General features: G+C 38.4%; 1 protein-coding gene and 1 long non-coding RNA gene across 2 annotated transcripts in view; both read left to right on the top strand.

Moving 5' to 3' along the window:
* The window catches only part of LOC134798948 (uncharacterized), a 283,510-nt gene that overhangs the window by 133,851 nt on the left and 128,137 nt on the right, over positions 1–21,522 (top strand). The gene's annotated exons all lie outside the window — the stretch shown is intronic.
* On the top strand, positions 639–20,472 carry LOC134798922 (katanin p60 ATPase-containing subunit A-like 2). Its single transcript, XM_063771348.1, has 9 exons — positions 639–772; positions 1,955–2,119; positions 14,038–14,223; positions 14,995–15,188; positions 16,388–16,571; positions 17,053–17,249; positions 17,626–17,749; positions 19,289–19,394; positions 19,841–20,472. Exons 1-9 carry the CDS (start codon positions 722–724, stop codon positions 19,969–19,971), a joined length of 1,338 nt encoding a protein of 445 aa, XP_063627418.1. The 5' UTR covers positions 639–721; the 3' UTR covers positions 19,972–20,472.

Below are 21,522 nucleotides of genomic sequence, written 5' to 3'. Positions count from 1 at the left end.
GAAGAACGGTAGACAAATATAGCACTGAGCAATATACTAGAGGAAAGTCAATAAAATTATAAAAGAGGGCAAAAATAAATAAAATAAGATAAAAATTTGAAGTGTTGGCCGCCCTAGGCCCCAGGCCATGTAGTAACTACTAGCCGCCCCTTCCTCAGCACCCATCTATAGACTGCCGCCTTGCTGCCGCCTCTAATATCTTGCCGCTCTAGGCTCGGGCCTCCTGGGCCCTTTGGCAAATCCGCCACTGCTCGTTCTGGTATCCGAGCATTTGAAATAAGCATACCGCTAAATGCGATGCTAAATTTTATTTAAAAAAATATTGTTTGTGAAATGCCAAACCAAAATTTCGCTGAATTTATTGACACTGGCATAGGGTGTAAAAAAACATAACAGTCGACAAAAAAGGATTATTATTTATTTATAGTTGCGAAAAAGAGTAACATTAAAATTAAAATTAAATTTAAATTAAATGATACGATGTAATTAATATATTATGTACATCGTATTTAGTTTAAATTTACCTTATTTTTTGCTATTAAAAATACACGGAGGGGGCATGAACTCTTTGGAAAGAACGCGCTAGTACAACTTCGACCAACCCTAACGGTTGCTTGGTTACCGAACAACCCTTAGCAACCAAATATTGTCTTTCAACCAATTTTGTACTTGTTTATTGTTATTGTATTGATATTGTGGTTAATTCAGTAAATAAGCGATCATGTCCGGTGTTATAAATAGGCCGATGAGTCAAATGAGGAAGATGGAGGCGGTAAGTTCTGTTATAAATGTTACGTTTATTTTATGAAAAATAGAGACGATATATGAGCCTGGTTGGTAATGGTCCTGCCCGCGAAGCAAGCGATTGAGTTTCCATGTCAGCAAGGACATTTGTTGGTGTGATATCTTTTTTCCTCATGATCTATATGTGTAAATTAGTATTTTTTAGGGTTCCGTACCCAAAGGGTAAAAACGGCACCCTATTACTAAGACTCCACTGCCCGTCCGTCTGTCTGTCACCAGGCTATATCTCATGAACCGTGATAGTTAGGTAGTTGAAATTGTCATTGGTGATTCACTTATGAAGCTGAGGTCCTAGGTTCGAATCCCTGTACGGACATTATATTTATCTGTGTGTTTGTGTCGAAAATTTCCCTTAGCGTATAGAGATGCTTTATATATATTTAAGATGTATTCAAGTATTTGCTTTTCGACATCTACGAGTATTACTTATATCGTAGTCCATAGATTTATTAGGCGTAATAAGTTTATATCGTAGTTTTGTTGTACAGTCACCTGCAATAATATGTTACACAACGAAGGCCGAAAAAATATCTGACACGATCTTATTTGTAGAGCTATAAGAGCGTGTCACATATTTTTGCGGCCTTCGAAGAGTAACATATTATTGCAAGTGACTGTACCCGTGACAGAAGCTTTTATTTTAAATTGAGAACTAGACTTGTACTATACGTATATTATCTTAAATAGGCAAGTAATAACTGTTCCCACGATCCCCGCCTAACACTCGCTCCCTTACAATTAAAGTTACGCTCTCATGTTAAAACGACATAATAACAAATTTATTTCATTTCATTTAATAAATAATTAATGACTGTGATATTAAATGCTGACTTCTAGGAAAAGATTTACAAACCAATATATTTATTTTGATTTTACGACACTTTGCACCAACTATGTACCTTCTTCTTCCTCGGTCCCTCATTGCTGAGGATCGCGACCACGTATGCTACGTCTCCACAGTGTGCGATCATAGGCCATATGGGTCACGCACTGCATGTTGCCGCCAACCACCCTCTTCACAACATCAGACAATCTCGTAGGCACCAACTACCTATTTAAAAAAATACAACATTTGCATAATATTGTATATTATTATATATATTAAATTTAAGCAAATTACATGAAACTTGTCATTTTTGTATTTAAACAGAAAGAGTCCCTCTTCCGGTCTCGCAAGCGGATCCTTCGGTACCTGGTCCACAGCTACCTGAAAGCCGAAGGTCTGTTCCACGCAGCTGACACTATGGCGGAGGAAGCAGGTCTTACTGCGGAGTACGAAGTTTGTGACAATATAGACCTGGATATCATCATGCAGGTAAAAGTATTCATTTTATCTCCATTACCAAACTTAAACTATTGTAAGAATTAAGTCAGCAGTAATGATAATTTTCCTCGCGTTATCCCGGCATTTTTTACGGCTCACGGCTCATTTGGCAATTAATCCCGAGAAGTGGCGAAGGCACTCTTTTTAAGTAGTTTTTTACGAAATCGACTGCCATCTGACCTTTCAACCCAGAGTTTTTTATTTATTTATATATATATTTTGGGGATGGAAGAGAACAATCTCACACCTGAGGATGCCGAAGACCGGGCAAAGTGGAGAAGACTGAGCAGGAAAGCGAACCCTGGCGCTTGGCCGGGAAAACGCTAGGTTGAAGAAGAAGATATTTCAGGGATCCCGGAAACGGCTCTAACGATTTCGATGAAATTTGCTATATAGGCGTTTTCGGGGGCCAAAAATCGATCTAGCTAGATCGTATTGTAACTAGACGCACTAGCTGATCTAGTTAACATAAATAATGATCATACGTCGGACTCCAGCGGGCATTTTCGTGGCATGTCAGAATGATAGGTAAGGTTCGCAAATCAATCAATTCACTTTGGAGTATTTGTACTTAGTATTTGGTACCTAGTATTTATAATGTGAAATTCCAAATATCATAGCAACTAACTGCGTTATTTATAAACGTACTTGGACTACACATGTCAGCTATTTATTTGTTTTTTAAGTGGCCACTTCAGTGGGCTATCAGTCATCACTTCAAAGAGTATTTACACATTAAAGATGAATAAATGATAACGGGTAACTAATTTAATTAACTATGTTACAATAGCTAGTTTGTTAGTGCACGACACCTTGCACTTTGTGACTATGCGCTGAAACTTGGCACAGTTGATTCTTAGCTGGTCATGAGCAGATACAGACCGGGAGACCTCGAGAGCCACGTCTCATTTAGTGGGGGGGAGGGGGGGAAGTTCGACGCCGCCGCGCTTCACTTGGAGCAACATTTCTCTAAAATTATACCTATTAGGGAATGTAATATATCATTTTCGGATAAATTAAGGACGAGGAATCTAGTTTTGGAACAAAAACAATGCACTTTCTAACAAAAAAAAAGCATAAAGTAGAAAAGACTAAAAAACGTATTTTTGATTTTTTCATAATTACCAATTTTTTTTTAAAGTATAGCAGGAATCTGAAAACAAAAAATACAGTCGTAAAGCTACACTTATTACGTTTAAGAAAATATATAGTTTAATATACAAAACTGTTGATAAATGGGAGATAAAAAATAATATTAAGCGTGGGTCAGAGTGATCTCAATACAAAATATGATGAATGTGGGAAAGTTACTTATAATTTGTTCTACAATCGTTTATTTTTCTTGTTTTTCGTAAATAACTCGTAAACGGTAGCCCACAGCAAAAAAATATCTTTTACGTAAATAATCTGTTTCAGATTTCTTATAAAATAAGTACTACTGTTTTTCGGTACCATCAATATTAAAAAAAATATTGAAGGGAGAAAATAAATACTTAGGTCCCCTTTTTTAGTCATTCGTAAATAACTCGTAAAGGATGTCCAATAGCAAAAAATATTTTAACACAAGAATAATTAGCATAAAATTTCCTACAAAAAAGGTTATTCAAACTTTTTCGCTAGGATCAATATTTAAAAAGGGGACCTTAGATTTTATTTTCTCTCTTAATATCGTTTTTAATATTGATCCTAGCGAAAAAGTTCGAATGACCTTTTTTGTAGGAAATTTTATGTAAATTATTCATGTACTAAAAATTGTTTTGCTATTGGCCTTCGTTTACGAGTTATTTACGAATGACTAAAAAAGGGGACCTAAGTATTTATTTTCTCCCTTCAATATTTTTTTTAATATTGATGGTACCGAAAAACAGTAGTACTTATTTTATAAGAAATCTGAAACAGATTATTTACGTAAAAGATATTTTTTTGCTGTGGGCTACCGTTTACGAGTTATTTACGAAAAACAAGAAAAATAAACGATTGTAGAACAAATTATAAGTAACTTTCCCACATTCATCATATTTTGTATTGAGATCACTCTGACCCACGCTTGATATTATTTTTTATCTCCCATTTATCAACAGTTTTGTATATTAAACTATATATTTTCTTAAACGTAATAAGTGTAGCTTTACGACTGTATTTTTTGTTTTCAGATTCCTGCTATACTTTAAAAAAAAATTGGTAATTATGCAAAAATCAAAAATACGTTTTTTAGTCTTTTCTACTTTATGCTTTTTTTTTGTTAGAAAGTGCATTGTTTTTGTTCCAAAACTAGATTCCTCATCCTTAATTTATCCGAAAATGATATATTACATTCCCTAATAGGTATAGTTTTAGAGAAATGTTGCTCCAAGTGAAGCGCGGCGGCGTCGAACTTCCCCCCCCCCCCCCCCCACTAAATGAGACGTGGCTCTCGAGGTCTCCCGGTCTGTATCTGCTCAAGACCAGCTAAGAATCAACTGTGCCAAGTTTCAGCGCATAGTCTCAAAGTGCAAGGCCCCCATACAACGGTGTGCAGTAACAAAGCAGCTACAAATACTAGGTACATTATAATACTCGTAAGTTAAGATTTTTTTGTAAACCTTACCTTGCCCTCAAACTGCCCCCTATAGTCCGACGTTTGATAATGATTGACCCAGCTGATCAATCGATAATATTTTCATAAACTTTAAAACATCAATTATTATGTACAAATGTTAATTAAAATAAATACATGTAAGTAACTATAATGTATGCATTCAGTAAATTAATTTTAAATAAAAGCAAAACATTCTCACGAGAAATCCGAAACAACAAACAAAAAACTTAACCGAGTCAAGTTTCATAGTGGGCCATTAATCAGAAAAAGTGATTCGCTGAAACCAAAGAGAATGGAAAGTGTATAGAGAATTACTGTCAGTGAATTTTGTAGTCGCGAAGGTTATGCTGCCATCTGTTGACGCAGTATTGAAACTAAAGATGAAAATGTATAAAAATATCAATAAAACATATATATTTACATATAGACATAAATGGTATTGGATCGCCATGTGCTTTGATCCGTGTTTTTTGACATTGATGTGCGTTGGAATTGTTAAATATCAAGGGAGTGGCGCCATCTGTTAGAGAGTAACTTTGTCTTGATTTCCGAGGCAAGGGGTTTCTTTTGACTTTACTTGTCTTATGGGAATCACATCTCTTTGCTAAAACTACTCAAGATTGGTACTCGAGTTTAAAGGAAATAAATAACAAAGATCTTATATCGAAGTGCGCCTAACGCGTCAAATGCGTCAAACGCGTTTCGTTAATGTCTTTTATAGTTATAAATACCCCCACGCCAAGCTGGGAACTGATTATTCTATTTTTGTCCATCGGATTGTCACGATCTCTGGCTCGCTCGTAGACGTTAAAACAAAGGTGTTATTTTAACGATTGGATGTTTGACTTTACGTAGCTACTACGCTGCTTTTTGTCAGACTGTTCAATTGTTAGTTCAGTGTAAATACTTACGTGTGTTTTGGTGTTTTTTGTGTTTTAGAGCCAGATTAGTGTCTGATTGCACGGTCAATCAACCGGAAACGCCTAACCTAGCGGTGATAATCAGGCTTTTCCGGGAATCCAGTAGAGTGTTAGGTCCAGGTCGCGAGAGGGGCCTGGCGTCAACCTTTTTACCTACACAGGTGATGATTATACCTCTTACGTTCTCTTCAAGGTCTGACAGAGGGATGTGAGGATCTCACGTGTGGATCATTAAGAGTAATCTTTACTCACTGAAATCTGTTGGTAATTGAAGAAGCGTGGTCTTGTTATATATATTTATATATTCACATTTTATATTTGGAATAGGGCGCCTTATTCGTCAGTACCCTTGGCTACGGCCTACACTGCGGAGGGAGGCAATCACACAGACACTAGGGTTTGCAATACCTCGGTTTTGTCGGCCGAACGTTTACAGCTTAAATCAGGGTCCCTCTCACACACACTCCTCCCTGTAAAGATAGAGGTTCGCCTCTAGATTTACACATTGGGGTAGAGTTAGGGTAGAGTCATTATTTGGGTGTTACGGTTATTTATTATTTCTTTCTTTATTATTATTTATATTTCGGTTACACACAGTGTTAAAATCATCAGAGTGTTAACTGTTTTAAAATACAGAATAAAATTAAAGTCTAGTTTCAGTAGCATATGGATGGGTTACTGAGGCTCGTACATTAAGTATGATTTAAAGGTAATACATTTTTATATTGGGTGAGATAGGGGAACAAAGTTATTTGAGGACATACTAAATAATTTTGTTATAGGGAGCTAGTGACAGGCGAAGCAGTTCACTAGTGACAATTTGAGCTTTTCTATATCGGGGTAACTAAGGGTATTAAATCATGTTTAATAGACGATTGCTTCAGTATTCCATACATTTATAGTAGGGATGTACCGACTAGTCGCCGACTAGTCGGGAAAGCCGACTATCCGGCCACATTTGTAGTCGGCGATTAGTCGGCGACTAGTCGGCAAAAATGGCCGATTAGTCGGCACTTTATTAGTGAAAGAAAAATAGAAAAAAAAGAAATCAGTCAATATTTACCATATGTTTTATGTTTATTTTACTAAAATACCTATTCAGGGTGCAAACGAAAACTTTTGTTCATATAATTACTTCTGTTTGATCCTTATCGTATGTTGTTGGGCTGGTGTTTTCCTCTACAGGTCGATCTCAACTGATTCTCGTGTAATTTCATGTGCAAGTTCGATAGTTATATTTTTTTATTATTATTCAGTTTTTTTTAATGGTTGAGCCATGAGGAACTATTAATGTTATTGCAAAATTTAGAGACTTAGTCAGGGCATGTTGCTCATAAAATTGTCAGGGCATGTTGCTTGGAAATACCTCCTACAAGCTGTACTGACGGTCTGCTAAGGTTCGTAAAATAAAAGAACTAAAGACAGAAATTGAACGAGGATTCTTGTGATAGGTCTTTGAACCTGTAGAGAACACCTTTTAGCCAAGCTAAATTATGATGAATAGCTCAACCAAAGGAGCAAAACTATTGTTTTTCACCTGAACATATACGAAACAAATGATCTGGCCGACTAGCCGACTAGTCGGCCGACTAATCGGCCATTCGAGCGCCGATTAGTCGGCTAGTCGGCTAGTCGGCCAAATCAATAGTCGGTACATCACTAATTTATAGTAAGAATATTCAGATGAGTTTCTTGGCGTTTCTTCTTGTCTGAAAATAGGTTCCGAAACGCAGATAAAAGTAAATATTACATAGTGCTTAGGAATATCTATTAAAAACAAAACAAAATAAAATAGGTATTATTTAGTTTAGAGACCCGTCTTCGTCCGAGGCGTGACAGTAGATAAAGTATGTTTGTACGTATTAATATTTGCATCATTTACATATAAATATTTTCCTTTAGCTAGCTAGGTTAGTGAAGGGATATAAAAGGAAAATTATGTTTAAATTACAAACAACAAGGGCTTATACTACTGTTCACGGTAGGGCTCGGTAGGAGATAAATTCTAAAAAATATAATTTATTATTTATTTTTCATATGATTTTATTTTTCATACGATAGTGTTATAATATGGAAATATAGTAGCAATATTTACAATTACATAGGGTATTTTAGGGGTAATATTTTAAATCCAAATCTAATCAGTCTGCACATAAAAGACGATGGGTACTAACGTTCACAACAACGTATTAATTTCACTAGACGATCACATGGCCAAATTAACCTATTTTTCTTAATTTATAATCAATTCTGGTTTAGTTTTATTAAAGTAGATTAGCTAGTAGAGGGTTAAGGTACAGTATCTCTGGGGAAACGCGCATTTTTGAGTTTTTATATATTTTCCGAGCAAAGCTCGGTCCAGATATTTTCACCCTATATGTAACTTTAACTGACACATATTCGGTATCCAACCCCCGCAGTGCAGTGTTCAGTGAACTGTTCCGTTCCGCACGAAAACACCGATCACACTGAACCGTTTAACGGGGATACGCTATTGTCACAGATGAGGGTAATGGCTTCAACACTTAGGTACATTTGCATCTTGAATATATAGGTCACACAGTTATGTAGCTTTCCTAAATTAATCATTTTTACACAGTTAACTGATACTGCCGTATTCGAACTTCAAGATATTCACAAGAGACGACACGTACTAGATCCGGTATCGTCTTGGGTCGTCCCATTCGTTTTTCGTCAAGTTCTTATATTAGTCCTATTCTGCTTTCGTCACTCATTCTATATTCGTCACAATCGTCGGTGGCTTTCAATGTAGAATTTGTGACGAAAGCAGAATAGGACTAATTTAAGAACTTGACGAAAAACGAATGGGACGACCCAAGACGATACCCTAGATCCATTCTAGATACGTTATAGTTTAGATATCAACTAGTTCTCTTTTGCAGCGCAATTCGGGCAACCAATGTCACTTTTACGTCAGATAGAGTAAGATATCTATTAGATGTGATTTGGATCTCTAAGTCATATCCTGTGGAAATCGTTCAAGAGTATCTGCAGAATCGCGCAAATGTCAAATTTGACAGTTTAGATCTTAAACATATCGTTATCGTATCTTGGTGATGTCTAAAAGATATCTAATAGATGTCTATTTCAAAATCCTAATCGGGCCCATAGTACTTGTTAGAACGTGACAGGCATGGTGACAAGCGATAAAGGCGCCGCAGGGCGCCTAGGCAAGATGACTCGTTTGCGATATACGACAAAGAGACAGAAAGCGTTTCGTTGACTTAGCGCAAATTGTGATCTTGGCTAGGCCCCCAGGGGTCCTAGCCAAGTGACTGTTAATAGGAAACGCCAATCGAAAGTAGAATAATGTATGAAAATAGTAACATGACTTCTCGTTGCATCTATCATCCCGATACATTTTTTAACCAACTTCAAAAAAGGAGGAGGTTATCAATTCGATCGTTTTTTTTGTGTGTATGTTACCTCATAAAATTTAAATTCATTATAATTTTTGTAATCAACTTTTATTATGTAATGAACGGTGTATGATTAATACCAAATAAAAATCTATACAGGATGATTCATGAGACGTGAGCAGGACTAATCCTGCACACTCAGTAACTGATAATTGATCCATCACTGTCGTATTTAGGAGAAACAACAACACTTTTTCCAATTTTTTTACTTTTTGGTGAGGGCAAATTTAATTCTCACAATCATGGTCACCCTACAGGACCTAATTAATAAACATAAAACCTCTTTAACCGTAATGGCATTTTGATTACGAAGAAAATAAGCTGTCAAACTTGAGTGAGATACGAGTTTTCAAAAGTAACCAGACCGTGATGACAGTAATTCAGTTTGCCAGTAGTTCAGTTTAGTATTCTAATTTTAGGATGACCATGCATGTCGTAAAAAAATTAATAACTTTTTTTTTTCAACACGACTAGAAAATGAACGTTAACCTCACTAATACTGCTACGAAACAGTTGCTTATAATTAACGATATGCGCAGTGTTAGTCCTGCTCACGTCTCCTGAATCACCCTGTATATGTACCTATCATATAACTCCGTCATTGGTGAACCGATTTAGAAAATTATTTTTTTGTTTGAAAGTATTATAGTTAAATTTTTTGTCGATGTACGATTGTTATCTTTGCTAGGGCAGGTCACGGGACCATATTCCCTTATGGAACCAACATAAAGTCCAACTATAGAATCGTTCACACTGTGTTGATAATTCATAAACCTTATTTCAAAGGAATAAGGTCCACTGGTAGTCCGTTACTAGTGTTACTACTAGATTGTCGTAGCTCACTATTACCATAGAGAATATTATAAGTAAGTAAATATAGAGTGGTAACTCCAAACATCAGTTTTCTTACCAAAACGCGCGTTATTTCGTAGTCGACATCTAGCGGCAAGTACCTAGTGGAATTTATCAGTAGATACTGCTAGTTTACAATAGATGTCGCGGCGAACGAAAACTCTAATGCTCAACAATTTTCAGCTAATACTATAAACGGATTAACTGAAGTCTATTTTCAACCCCTTCTGCTAATATTATAGTTGTTAATTGTTTTAGTAGTACATTTTTAGTCAGTAGCGACACTTGTGACATCTGGTGTCAAGTAGGGGTAGTAGGTACTGATAGTTCCACTACTTGAAGTTAGATATCGACTACGAAATAACGCGCGTTTTGGTAAGAAAACTGATGTACGGAATTACCACTCTTTCTTTACCTATATTACTCTATGGTAATATTCGTATCAGAATTTCTAGGTAGATATTCGGAGCCACATGAATTAAGGTCACACGTCACAACCTCAAAACGTATTAAATTGTATAAGATGACGGCTTTATGATATCCCAGCGACATTCACACTGTTGGCGGTTTGCCTAAACTGGCATAATCTTTTTACACCCAAAAGGCTATAACTCTATTCACGCGTTAGAGAGATATGACTTTTCGATTTTGGGTGATGTGAGAGCGTCATATGTGTCGTATGCAATATATTATTTATTGGCAGAGTCGAAATTTAAGTCATTATTTATATTATGAACGCGCCAATATGAAATCGTGACATAATAACGACTAAAAAGCCTTTTCTGTAAAGTGCTATCGTCTGTCTGCGTGATTTCTGTAAGTGTCTAAGTATATACACAAATTAGAATACAGTTAATATTTTTTCTCAAACATGCAATGAAATGTCGTCGTTACGTGCGTTATAACAGGCTTCGAAGTATCACGTTTCGGGCGGAGCAACTCGAGAGAACTGTAAAAGAATTTCATACAAAATTGAAGGCCTAGGCCGGGAAGTGATTTTTTTTTAATTTCCATTTCACAAATATTTGTGACACAGCATCATGGCATTCAACCATAAAAAAAAACTATAGACAGTATTTGCTTTATGGTTCGATTTCCTTTTTTTTTTCATCTTTAGGGTTGTATCTCCTAACCGTGCGGCATAGTGCAACAATCAACAATTTTAATAAACCCTAAGTAATATTTAAAAAACACAAAAAATAAAAAATAAACACAAAAAATATCAAAAAAACTTTATAAGGCTGTATCTCCTAAGCCGTACGTCGTAGCGCAAAAATAATCAAATTTTCGTTCCTATTTACGAAACCCCTTATTAATATTAAGAAAAAAGGAAAACATTAAATCTTTATAGGGCTGTATCTCCTCTCTCTCTCTCTCTCATGCGTCGTAGCGCAAAAACAATAAAATTTTCGTTCCCCGCATGGTCTAATAAAACATGGTCTTCCATTCCCAGAGTGACACGGGCCTACGTCACAATAACATTGCCACTTTATTTCAACATAACAATACATGTTACATGGGTACATTATACCTATGGTTAATAAGTTAAAATATTTCTTTATAATTTTATAATTTTCATTTATATGTATTTTATCTTAAATTTTACAATAACACGTCATTTTTAATTACTCGTTAGCAATATTTTCCGATTCACGAAAGAAATTTCAGACTTTCGGGTAATTCTGTTTATACTACTGGCAACACAGGATAGCGCTGTGCACATTTGACAATTCGGATCTAGATAACTTCATGCCCTGACCGTCATCCTTGTCGAACGCGTGTTAATTGTTATTTCCTTCTCGCTCAGTGTCAGCAGTCGCAGTGTTTTCCAAACTTTTCACGTCGTAAGCTTGGTAATTAATGTGTAACTGTGAATTAGTTTTTTAAACGTTTGTCTTGTATAGATAAATAAAGTTTAATTTAATACATTAGATTTGTTTTATTTTACTATGTTTCTACATGAATAACTTAAAATTAATGCCGTTAAAATAATTTTCACCGTTGGTTAAAATTCTCCCACATTTCAAAGTTTGAGAACCTGTAAACAGCATGATGACGTAGGCGCGTGTCAGTTAGGTCATACGCGAATCTCGGAATGGAGTACCAGGCGGAGTATATTATTATACCATGGTTCCCCGTAAGAACCTCACGCACTAAATAACCTATCACATTAGGACATGAAACAATCATCATCATCATCATCATCATCAATGTTTATTATTATTTCATTGCATATTAAAAAAAAAGCACTATACACCGTGTTTTTATTGAATTCCGTTAACTTCGGGGTATGGTTAAGTAAAAAAAAGTAATTAAATGTAGCATATAGCGTTGTTGTAACACGGGCATTACATTTAACTAAACCAAACAATTGAAATCTGTGACATATCAATGTCAATTCAAACATCGATCGACCGAGATTTTACTTAAGTTTAGTAGCAAATGTATGAACTCATTCTAAACACTAATCAATATGTAAACCGGCCTTAAGGACAAGCTTGTAGAGGCCTTATAGGAAAAAAATAAAATATTGATTATCTTCGAAATGGAGTTAATTAGAATATCGGTGTCTTTGGGAAAGTTACTTGATTTAAGCTCAGGTATGCACCCTTGAAAATAACGGAAATAAAAAAAAACACGGTGTACAGTGCTTTTTTTTTTAATATGCAATGAAATAATAATAAACATTGATGATGATGATGATGATGATGATTGTTTCATGTCCTAATGTGATAGGTTACCTCGGCGTGAAAAGGGGTTGTCGGCCTCATAACTATCCGGCGTCACTACCTTCGGGCAAAGACATATGTAACTTCGGGCATCTATATGCATTCGGTTGGCAACCCCTTACTTCACAGCCTCTGTAGATATGCAATTCACTAGGTGCTTGACTGGTGCTGCCCTATACATAAATATTTTAACGTTTATTTGGGCACAAACGGTACATGTTTCTTATAACTAGTGTATATACATAATTCATAAGCCAATACAGTTGCCACCACATATTAGCTCATTAAAGAAAAACAAAATACTATAAGCAGGTAACTAAACTTAAAAATTAACACCAACAGTCCAACATCAGTCGGTCAAATAATTGTACTTTTTGTTTTTTTCTGACTTCCATTTTTATAAATTCTTATCTTGCCATAGAAATACCACATACGATATTCGATAAATGGTATTATGGATCGCTTTATCCACGTGATAAAATAACTGTCACTTATAACTCCGCGAGATAGAAAGTGATGGACACCGTTATATCCCGTTGTCGCGTAGACAAAAACGGCCATCATATCCATTCTGAACGAAAAAGTTCTATTTAATTTTGTAGCTACCATCGCCGTAAGTAATATCTTTACCTAGTTGAATGAGGTTCTATCTTGTAGGTATATTCTCATCAACTTTGTAGTTTTAAAGATAATAAAATTCACAGGCTAAGTAAGTTTTCCTGTTCGCTCTGAAACTTTAGTTGGCAAGATTCTCAGATGAGCTCAACTTTCACTCATCTCATAACGTTTTTATATCCGTGAAGAGCTTTTAGTACTAGAGAGCTACTTAAATTAAATTTCCCCTGGCGAAGACTACTATCAATCATAGGTACGGGTCGAGTTTACAAACATCTCTACATTCTACAAGCCATTATTATTAATATTCAGAGCCCACTGTCTCCCACTGCTGGGCAAAGGCCTCCCCCCTCTTCTTCCACTCGTCTCTGTTTAGTGCTATATCTGGCCAGCTTCTCAAGAAGGAGTCCAAGTTATCCCGCCATCGCCGACGAGGCCTGCCGGCTCCCCGATTAGACTCGTAGGGCGGGACCACTCTATGGTGTGGTCAATGACCTTTTATTTATGTAGACGTGTGACGTTCATAGTTGACAAAACTAAAATTTGATCCAACGATTTTGACAACTTGACAGGTTGGCGTCACCCATACGACTAACTAAATATAGGTTCCGGAACCTATATTTGATGGCTCACGATCGTGCGCCTGGTACCATATCTACCTCTTTTTACTTACATCCATGGGTGTGGTGCGGTTAAGACTCGACTAGTAGACGTAGCTCGGAAAGTGGCAATAGAATAAATAATTCCAATTTAGAGCTCTTTTTTCCCTTTTTAGGACTACACAAGTTACTACCTATCCCGCTTCAACAAGCAGCCTCAGTTCCTTCGCCAGGTGTCGCCGCCGGCGCCCCGCAGGCCTCCGACGAGACAGGCGAGGCCAAGACCAGAGCCCGAGGCCCTTGGGCCTCTCGAGGCCTCGCTGCCTGATGTTACGGTCACCCAGCTCGGTTTGGCTAAACAGGTGTGGTTCTTGTAACTCTTGTAAGAGAGGCCTATATTACTAAATATAATTTAAAGGCAATCGGACGCCCGTACTCCTAGCGAAGACCGCTTGACCCTTACCTAATAACAAGTACTTATGATAAAAAAAAAGATGGACAGTGTAATTAATACAGATAATATAATCAATTGATTGATATTTTAAGTGACAGAAATGTTAATGTTAGAAAAGTCAGTTGCCACAAAACCCATATTCTTTAGCTGTCAAAGTTAGACGCTTAGTTTTTTAAATTAGATTTTATACAAAAACTACACTCATGGACAAATTTAGATGAACGCAAAAAAAAGTTTAATTACTAGAGTCTGTGCGGAAAGAGAAGGGTCGTAGAATCTATGGGCTTCCCGCTTCCCTACATTACACGACTCTTCTCTTTCCGCACAGACTCTAGTTTTTACTTTATGTCCGTATTTTTTAGTATTAGAAAGAACTTCGCAGAAGTAAGCTTGTGGTTCCAAATCCGGCACTTTTAGCGGTAATAATTTGAAGTAATTAATATTTATTGACCATTAGATAATTCAATAATTATTAATAATTAAAGAGCCTGATAAAAAACGCTTGCTTCTGTGGAGTTCTTTCTAATGCTAAAAAAATCGAACCGTGCTGTAATCCATAAAGTAATTTTAAAATCTTTTTTTTGCGTTCCTCTAAATTTGTCCCTGTCCAAGTAGTACGATCCATGAATCTTAATAAAAATAGTTTTCTATTTATATAGATTTGTTTTTGTTTCTATAGGACTATCAAAGCATACCAGCCATAGAACTGAAATCCCTATCAACATTCCTGGCCCGGGCGTCTCCGGAAAAGAAGCAGCTGGTCGAAGACTTGTACCAGGATATCATCAAGCCGGCGAATGTTAGCTGGGATGATATCAAGGGACTAGGGGAAGCAAAGAGCTTGCTGATGGAGTCCGTTGTTTATCCTGTCAGGTAAAACAAGTGAAAGCTTTGTAAAAGTTCAACCCATAAACGGATTTATGATGGGTTTAACTTTTTCGGATAACTTATGCTTATCAAGCCTTTAAATCGAATCGGTTGACACCTAAATCAAAAGAATCGCTTTAGCAGTTTTCACGCCAGGTATCATGTTCGTGTGTGTATGGAACACACGACAACACATGAACATGATACAAAATATTACCCAATTACCCATCCACCATCCACATATAATAGGCATATTCTCCTTTTTTATGCTAGTATATCATTTATTAATATAAATTATTAATTAAAGGAATATAAAAGTTAATTAACTACAATTAAAATAACTACATATACATTTCTCCGCTTTCGTGAGACATATTCTTATACCTTTTTTGTCATAATGTCTTGTGTAAACTTATTTGTGCTATACAATAACATACATAATATAGTCAACAGAGGCTGCTCTACTTAAATTATAACCATTTATTTTGATGGCTTTGCCTTATTCGTTTAAACTCTTTAAGGGCAGTTTAGAGAGAACCTTTAAACAGAATATTGTATGATACAGGCTTCAGTTTTAGGAGTATAAAGAGAAACATTTATCTTCGTCAGAACAACCTACAGAACGTAGATTTCTAGTAATGAAGTCACGCATTGACTCTGGAAGCGAACTCCGAAACTTGCTGATTGCAAACGTTTTACAACTTAGCCCGTCTTGGAAGTGCATAGCGGGAATGCTTTAGGATTCCATATAGATAGATAGATAGATTTATTTATTGATACTGATCATACACTGTAAACAGGGGTAATATTTACAATTTATAAACCTACATATGCCGCCAGTTCAGAATTAAATGTGTACCTACGTTACTTTTCAATTGTAAACTGATCCTCCTCCTCCTTGCGTCGTAATCCTCAGTATTGAGGGTCGTGACCTCCCTTTTTAATCACTTTCTCACGATCTTTCTCCATCTGGTTCTGTCCTTGGCGGTGTGGAGAGCCATGTGAACTGTGGAGTCAAGGTTAAACTATGTGTGTGTGTGTGTGTGTGTGTGTGTGTGTGTGTGTGTGTGTGTGTGTGTGTGTGTGTGTGTGTGTGTGTGTGTGTAAACTGATATGCGATGCCAAATACCGAGCTAAAACCGATGGGGTTTGTGTTTAAAGTTCCGATGCTTAAATAATAGGTATATAAGTAATTATTTTTGTAGACACCCAGAAGTATTCACTGGCCTCCTGGAACCCTGGCGCGGCGTTCTTCTACACGGCCCCCCGGGCACGGGCAAGACCCTGCTGGCGCGTGCCGTGGCCAACGAGAGCCGGTGCACGTTCTTCAACGTGCAGCCCAGCACGGTCGTCACCAAGTGGCGGGGGGACTCTGAACGGATCGTGAAAGTAAGTATCTTTTACACGGCCCCCCAAGTTCGGGCAACACTCTGCTGGCGCGCGCCGTGGCCAACGAGAGCCGCTGCACGTTCTTCAACGTGCAGCCCAGCACGGTCGTCACCAAGTGGCGGGGGGACTCTGAACGGATCGTGAAAGTAAGTATCTTTTACACGGCCCCCCAAGTTCGGGCAACACTCTGCTGGCGCGCGCCGTGGCCAACGAGAGCCGCTGCACGTTCTTCAACGTGCAGCCCAGCACGGTCGTCACCAAGTGGCGGGGGGACTCTGAACGGATCGTCAAGGTAGATTATTCTTTTCTTGGCAATTTGTGGATGTCCCATTGTTGTTCCTCTGTGCGTCAGCTATAGATCTTATTCACGAGAGTTTATATTTTCTGGGTTTGTCGAAAACACATAGGTTATTATATCCTTTCATTTAGCTAAGCAAGAAGCTTTGCTTGTATTTTGAAATTCTTCGTTTGCTTGTTTCAGGTACTCTTCGAAATGGCGTCTTATTACGCTCCCTCAATAATCTTCATCGATGAGGTAGAGACACTGGCCTCAGAGCGGTCCATGCCGGGCGAACACGAGGCCTCACGGCGACTGAAGGCTCAACTCCTGACTGAGCTGGATGGAGTGAGCGAGAGGGAAGGCATCGTGTTCCTGCTCGCTAACTCTAACATGCCATGGTTCGTGCAGTATGCTTAGGATTTACCTCCTTCACCGTTATTATCAGCACAGTAATATCATACTTTATTCATTAGTATCTTCTTAGACCTCTGTAAATTCATCGAACTCCTTGATTATTAATGCCTGTAATGATTGTGAACTGTGACATATATGTCTCAGGTAATGTCGTAGGTACATGTAGGTATAATATGCAATTAAACTATATAGGTCATAAGTATTTACCTACTTTTTAGTACCCATTGAAGCTTAATAGTAGCACGTATTTCCTTAAGGTTAACGTTACGTAACGTTAACGAATGCGAATGGACATTTACTTAGCTATTTACGTCCATCCTGCCAGTGACATCAAATTGTATCATCCATCTATCTTCACAGGGACATCGACCCAGCCATGCTGCGTCGCCTAGAAAAACGTATATACATCCCCCTGCCAGACCACAAGACTAGAGCTGAGCTGTTCTCACTGTTCCTCGGTCCTGACGCGGCGCCGTACCTCACCGTATGTATGAGAGTTAAAGTGGTAACACACTATCGCACCGCACCGCGACCTTGGTGCGTCGTGCCCATAAGTGAGAGCGAGAAACAGATATCTCTTCCTCGCTTTCACTTATGAGTGCGACGCATTAAGGTCACGGTGCGGTGCGATGTGGGTGTGATAGTGTGTTAGGACAGGGGTGCGAAACTCCTCGGGCAAACTCGGCTCCGTTCGGTTCAGCATCCGAGGAATTATTAGGGTTGACACAACTTTACGTCTCTTTTCGTGCACGACCACAGATAAGATAATGGCTTGAATTTTGACAACCCTAAATAGCCGAAAGGGATAGTGCCATATAATTAGAAAGGGACAGCATGATTCGACCCTGAACCGCTGTCAAACTTCGGTTTTGTAGGAAGTTTCCTTTCTGTACGGTAGTACTATTATTTAGGCACTTGTCCCACCGCCGACGATGAGCGATAAGCGAGTAGAACTATAAACTAGAAACGAGTGGGCGAGCGGCGAGAAGCGAGTGTTAATTCCAATAGTTTTGTCGCTCGGCTATAGGAGAGTGTTCGAGTGCGACGGGCTATTACTCACGTCACTCGCTCGGGCGGTGCAGCGTAGCCGAACACGCATACTGATTGGTCTCGCAGCTTGAGTTCTAACTACGACGCGAGCATCGCCGAGCGAGTACCGCTGAGCTAGTTTTATCTTATCGCGGCGACAAACTAGTAGAGCGAGTGTTCTCGCCGGCAGTGTGAACAGCCAGCGATGAACTATTAATATATGTCTCTTTTACTAACATAGGATCCTAATCTTTTGTTCGCTTCTTGGGCGAGAAAATCGCCGATAGTTAATCGCTTACTCGCTCTTGGTGGGACAAGTGCCTTATTCTGTGGTTACGATGGAATGAGTGGAGATGTGTGGTGACTTCGCCGACTTCGTACCATCGCCCACACTGTTAACTGCCCATCGGTGGACCTTATGCCTTTGGTAATAAGGTCCACCGATGTACAGCTACGAGTGTTGCTGTTTGTACATGCTTTATAAACCAGAATTTGTACCTACGTGGATATCTGGGTATAGTTAGTGGGTATAGACCCCCTTTTATCATAGGATTAGAGCCTCATACTAACGAGCGCTTTTTCAACGCGCGTTAAAAAAGCGTTTGAATCCGTCCACACGCTAAATTCCATTTAACGACCAACGCTTAAAGTCGAAAATCCAACAACGCTTGATAAAAAGCGCCACCGCCATCGTGTGAATAAATACACATGTATCCATTTATGTCATTCGAACGAACGCTTAAGTATTTAACGAGCGTTGTAAAGGCGCTCGTGCGTATGATGCCTAAAGGTATCAAATAGTTTTTGAAAATCGGGCTCTGGGGGACTAACCGCGAAACTTGAAATTCGAAGTTTCCACTTGAATGTGCAAACGGATAGATAGAGAGAAAGAGACGCACGAGAATTGTAACCAGAAACAAACTTACGAACACATTGTTTTACGCCACATAAAATCGTTCAGTTCTAATTTTATCCCTTCATATGCATTTTTCAGGATCTGGCCACGAGAACCGAGGGGTATTCGGGCAGCGATGTGAAATTGGTGTGCAAGGAGGCGCTCATGGCAGGCGTTAGGATGATGCTACCCAATATGGGGAAAGGTAAAGTTTAGCCCAGGACTGTCTCATTTCAAACATAGATAGAGAGAATCATACTCGTCTTTGTCTTACGCTAGTACTATTAGCACCCAAAAGAAAGGGATGTTTCATTTTCCTGGTTCTTCTGACTGACAAGTTGTGTTTGCCAGACTATAAGTTGTAGCATCCCTGAGTCCAGTTCTGATTTTAACTTTCTAATTTATCTTGCCCATGTTGAGCAAATCTGTCACTCTGTAAGACAAGAGTGCTCACTCCATACATCAGTTTTGGTACCAAAAAGACTAATATTTTCATAGTTAGTCGACATACTAGCATCGAGTAGCGGAATTTTCAGCACTGCTAACTAGCAGTAGTAGTACTGTCAAGTGACAATAGATGTAGCACCGACCGGAAAGTCTTATGTTGTTGAGCATTAGACTTTCCGGTCATACTAAACGTTTTTTCTTCAGGAGACAAACACCAACACAAAAACCGTCTAGACCTCGCCGTCATCTTGACGGCCATAAACAAGACGAAACCAGTCTCCAGGAACTTGAGCAAGAGGCACGAGGCATGGCAGAACGAGACAGGCTGCTCGTGATCGGAATTAAGTCTTATTGCGTACTGATAAAACACAAATTTGGTCGACTACCATATAATCTCTAACTGGAGTGTTTACTGTTTGTTTTATTTAGCGCCACTTGCACCATTCCACTAACCCGGGGTTAACCGGTTAAACCTGGAGAAGCCATGGTTACCAGTACAATTTGACACTGGGTTAACGGTTTAACTGCTTAACCCCAGGTTAGTGGGATGGTGCAAGTGGGCCTTAAACATTTAAATTGCGAATTAGAGCAAGAGGCACGAGGAATAGCAGAGCGAGACAGGCTGCTCGTGATCGGAATGAAGTCTTATTGCGTGCTGATAAAGTACAAATTTACTCACCTACTGTCTAGCTGGTGTGTTTACTGTTTGTTTTATTTACATTTAAATTGCGAATTAGAGCAAGAGGCACGCGAGGAATGGCAGAAAGAGACAGGCTGCTCGTGATCGGAATTAAGTCTTATTGCGTACTGATAAAGTACAAATTAGCTCAATACCATATGTCTGAGTGGTGTGTTTACTGTTAGTTTTATTCATAGACTAAGGAATCCTCTAGACGGAGTTTAGAGCAATTATTTCATGAAACAGATGCTGCCAAAAATACGGGGTGCGGGGGACGAGGTGAGCGAGATCCCGTGCCGTGATTGGTCCGTTCAAAGACACGGACGTCACACAAAGACACTTTCGACTCGAAAATGGAGTAAAACTACTGTATGCGTGGCAGAGGGGGTAGAGCTACTATGCTCAGTCTGGAGGATGGCTTGTCGGTGGTTTTATTTAAACATTTAAATTGCGAATTAGAGCAAGAGACACGAGGAAGGCAGAACGAGACAGGCTGCTCGTGATCGGAATGAAGTCTTATTGCGTACTGATAAATCCTTTTCCTCAGTATAGAATGTGTGTGACTTGTGTGTTTGTGTTATTGAAATAGGTAGTTTGACATGGCGCATGATCCTACAGATTTGTCATACGTTCGCATGTGTCATCCTATACCTCAGTACTTTTTGTACCTATTGAACCTGACTGAAATAACATAACACGTTCGTACGTTTCCGTGAAAATACGATGGTTAAGCATTATTTACTCCATCTGTAAATAACATCAATTTACATGACCAATCCAATGAGTACAGTCAGCAGCAGAAGTTGCTAAGCGGCCGAGGTGTTCAAAGTTACCTAGACACGCTCTAATTCTCTTAACAATAAGGTCGCGTCAAGATCATTTTGAACACCTGGCGGCTGGCCCGCTTAGCAACTTCTTCTGCTGACTGTACCTACGAAATTGTATATTTGTTGCCAAAAAAACTAAACTGAATAAAACACAAATCGTTTACATTTGTTTATTAGTTTTATCACCTGCTATCGCCTACTCTATACAAAATACTCTTTTAACACATAGATCATTAATCTAATTTTACAGCTTTACCGCACTAGTGCGATAATTAGCACATTCCGCAACTATGTCGAAAATTTAAAGGGCCACATGTCCTGTAAAATGTACGATACATGTGCGAAGGTAATACCTATTTCTCGCACTTGTATCGTAAAGT

This window comes from Cydia splendana, chromosome 17 (genome assembly GCF_910591565.1).
Source record: "Cydia splendana chromosome 17, ilCydSple1.2, whole genome shotgun sequence".
In the NCBI taxonomy this organism is placed as follows: domain Eukaryota; kingdom Metazoa; phylum Arthropoda; class Insecta; order Lepidoptera; family Tortricidae; genus Cydia; species Cydia splendana.
This window is presented reverse-complemented; position numbering and strand designations above follow the sequence as displayed.

Coding starts and splice junctions, on each gene's coding strand:
- LOC134798922 (XM_063771348.1), top strand. CDS start 722: ATGTCCGGTGTTATAAATAGGCCGATGAGTCAAATGAGGAAGATGGAG. Junction 14,224..14,994: donor AGCTCGGTTTGGCTAAACAG/GTGTGGTTCTTG, acceptor TTGTTTCTATAG/GACTATCAAAGCATACCAGC. Junction 16,572..17,052: donor ACTCTGAACGGATCGTGAAA/GTAAGTATCTTT, acceptor TGCTTGTTTCAG/GTACTCTTCGAAATGGCGTC.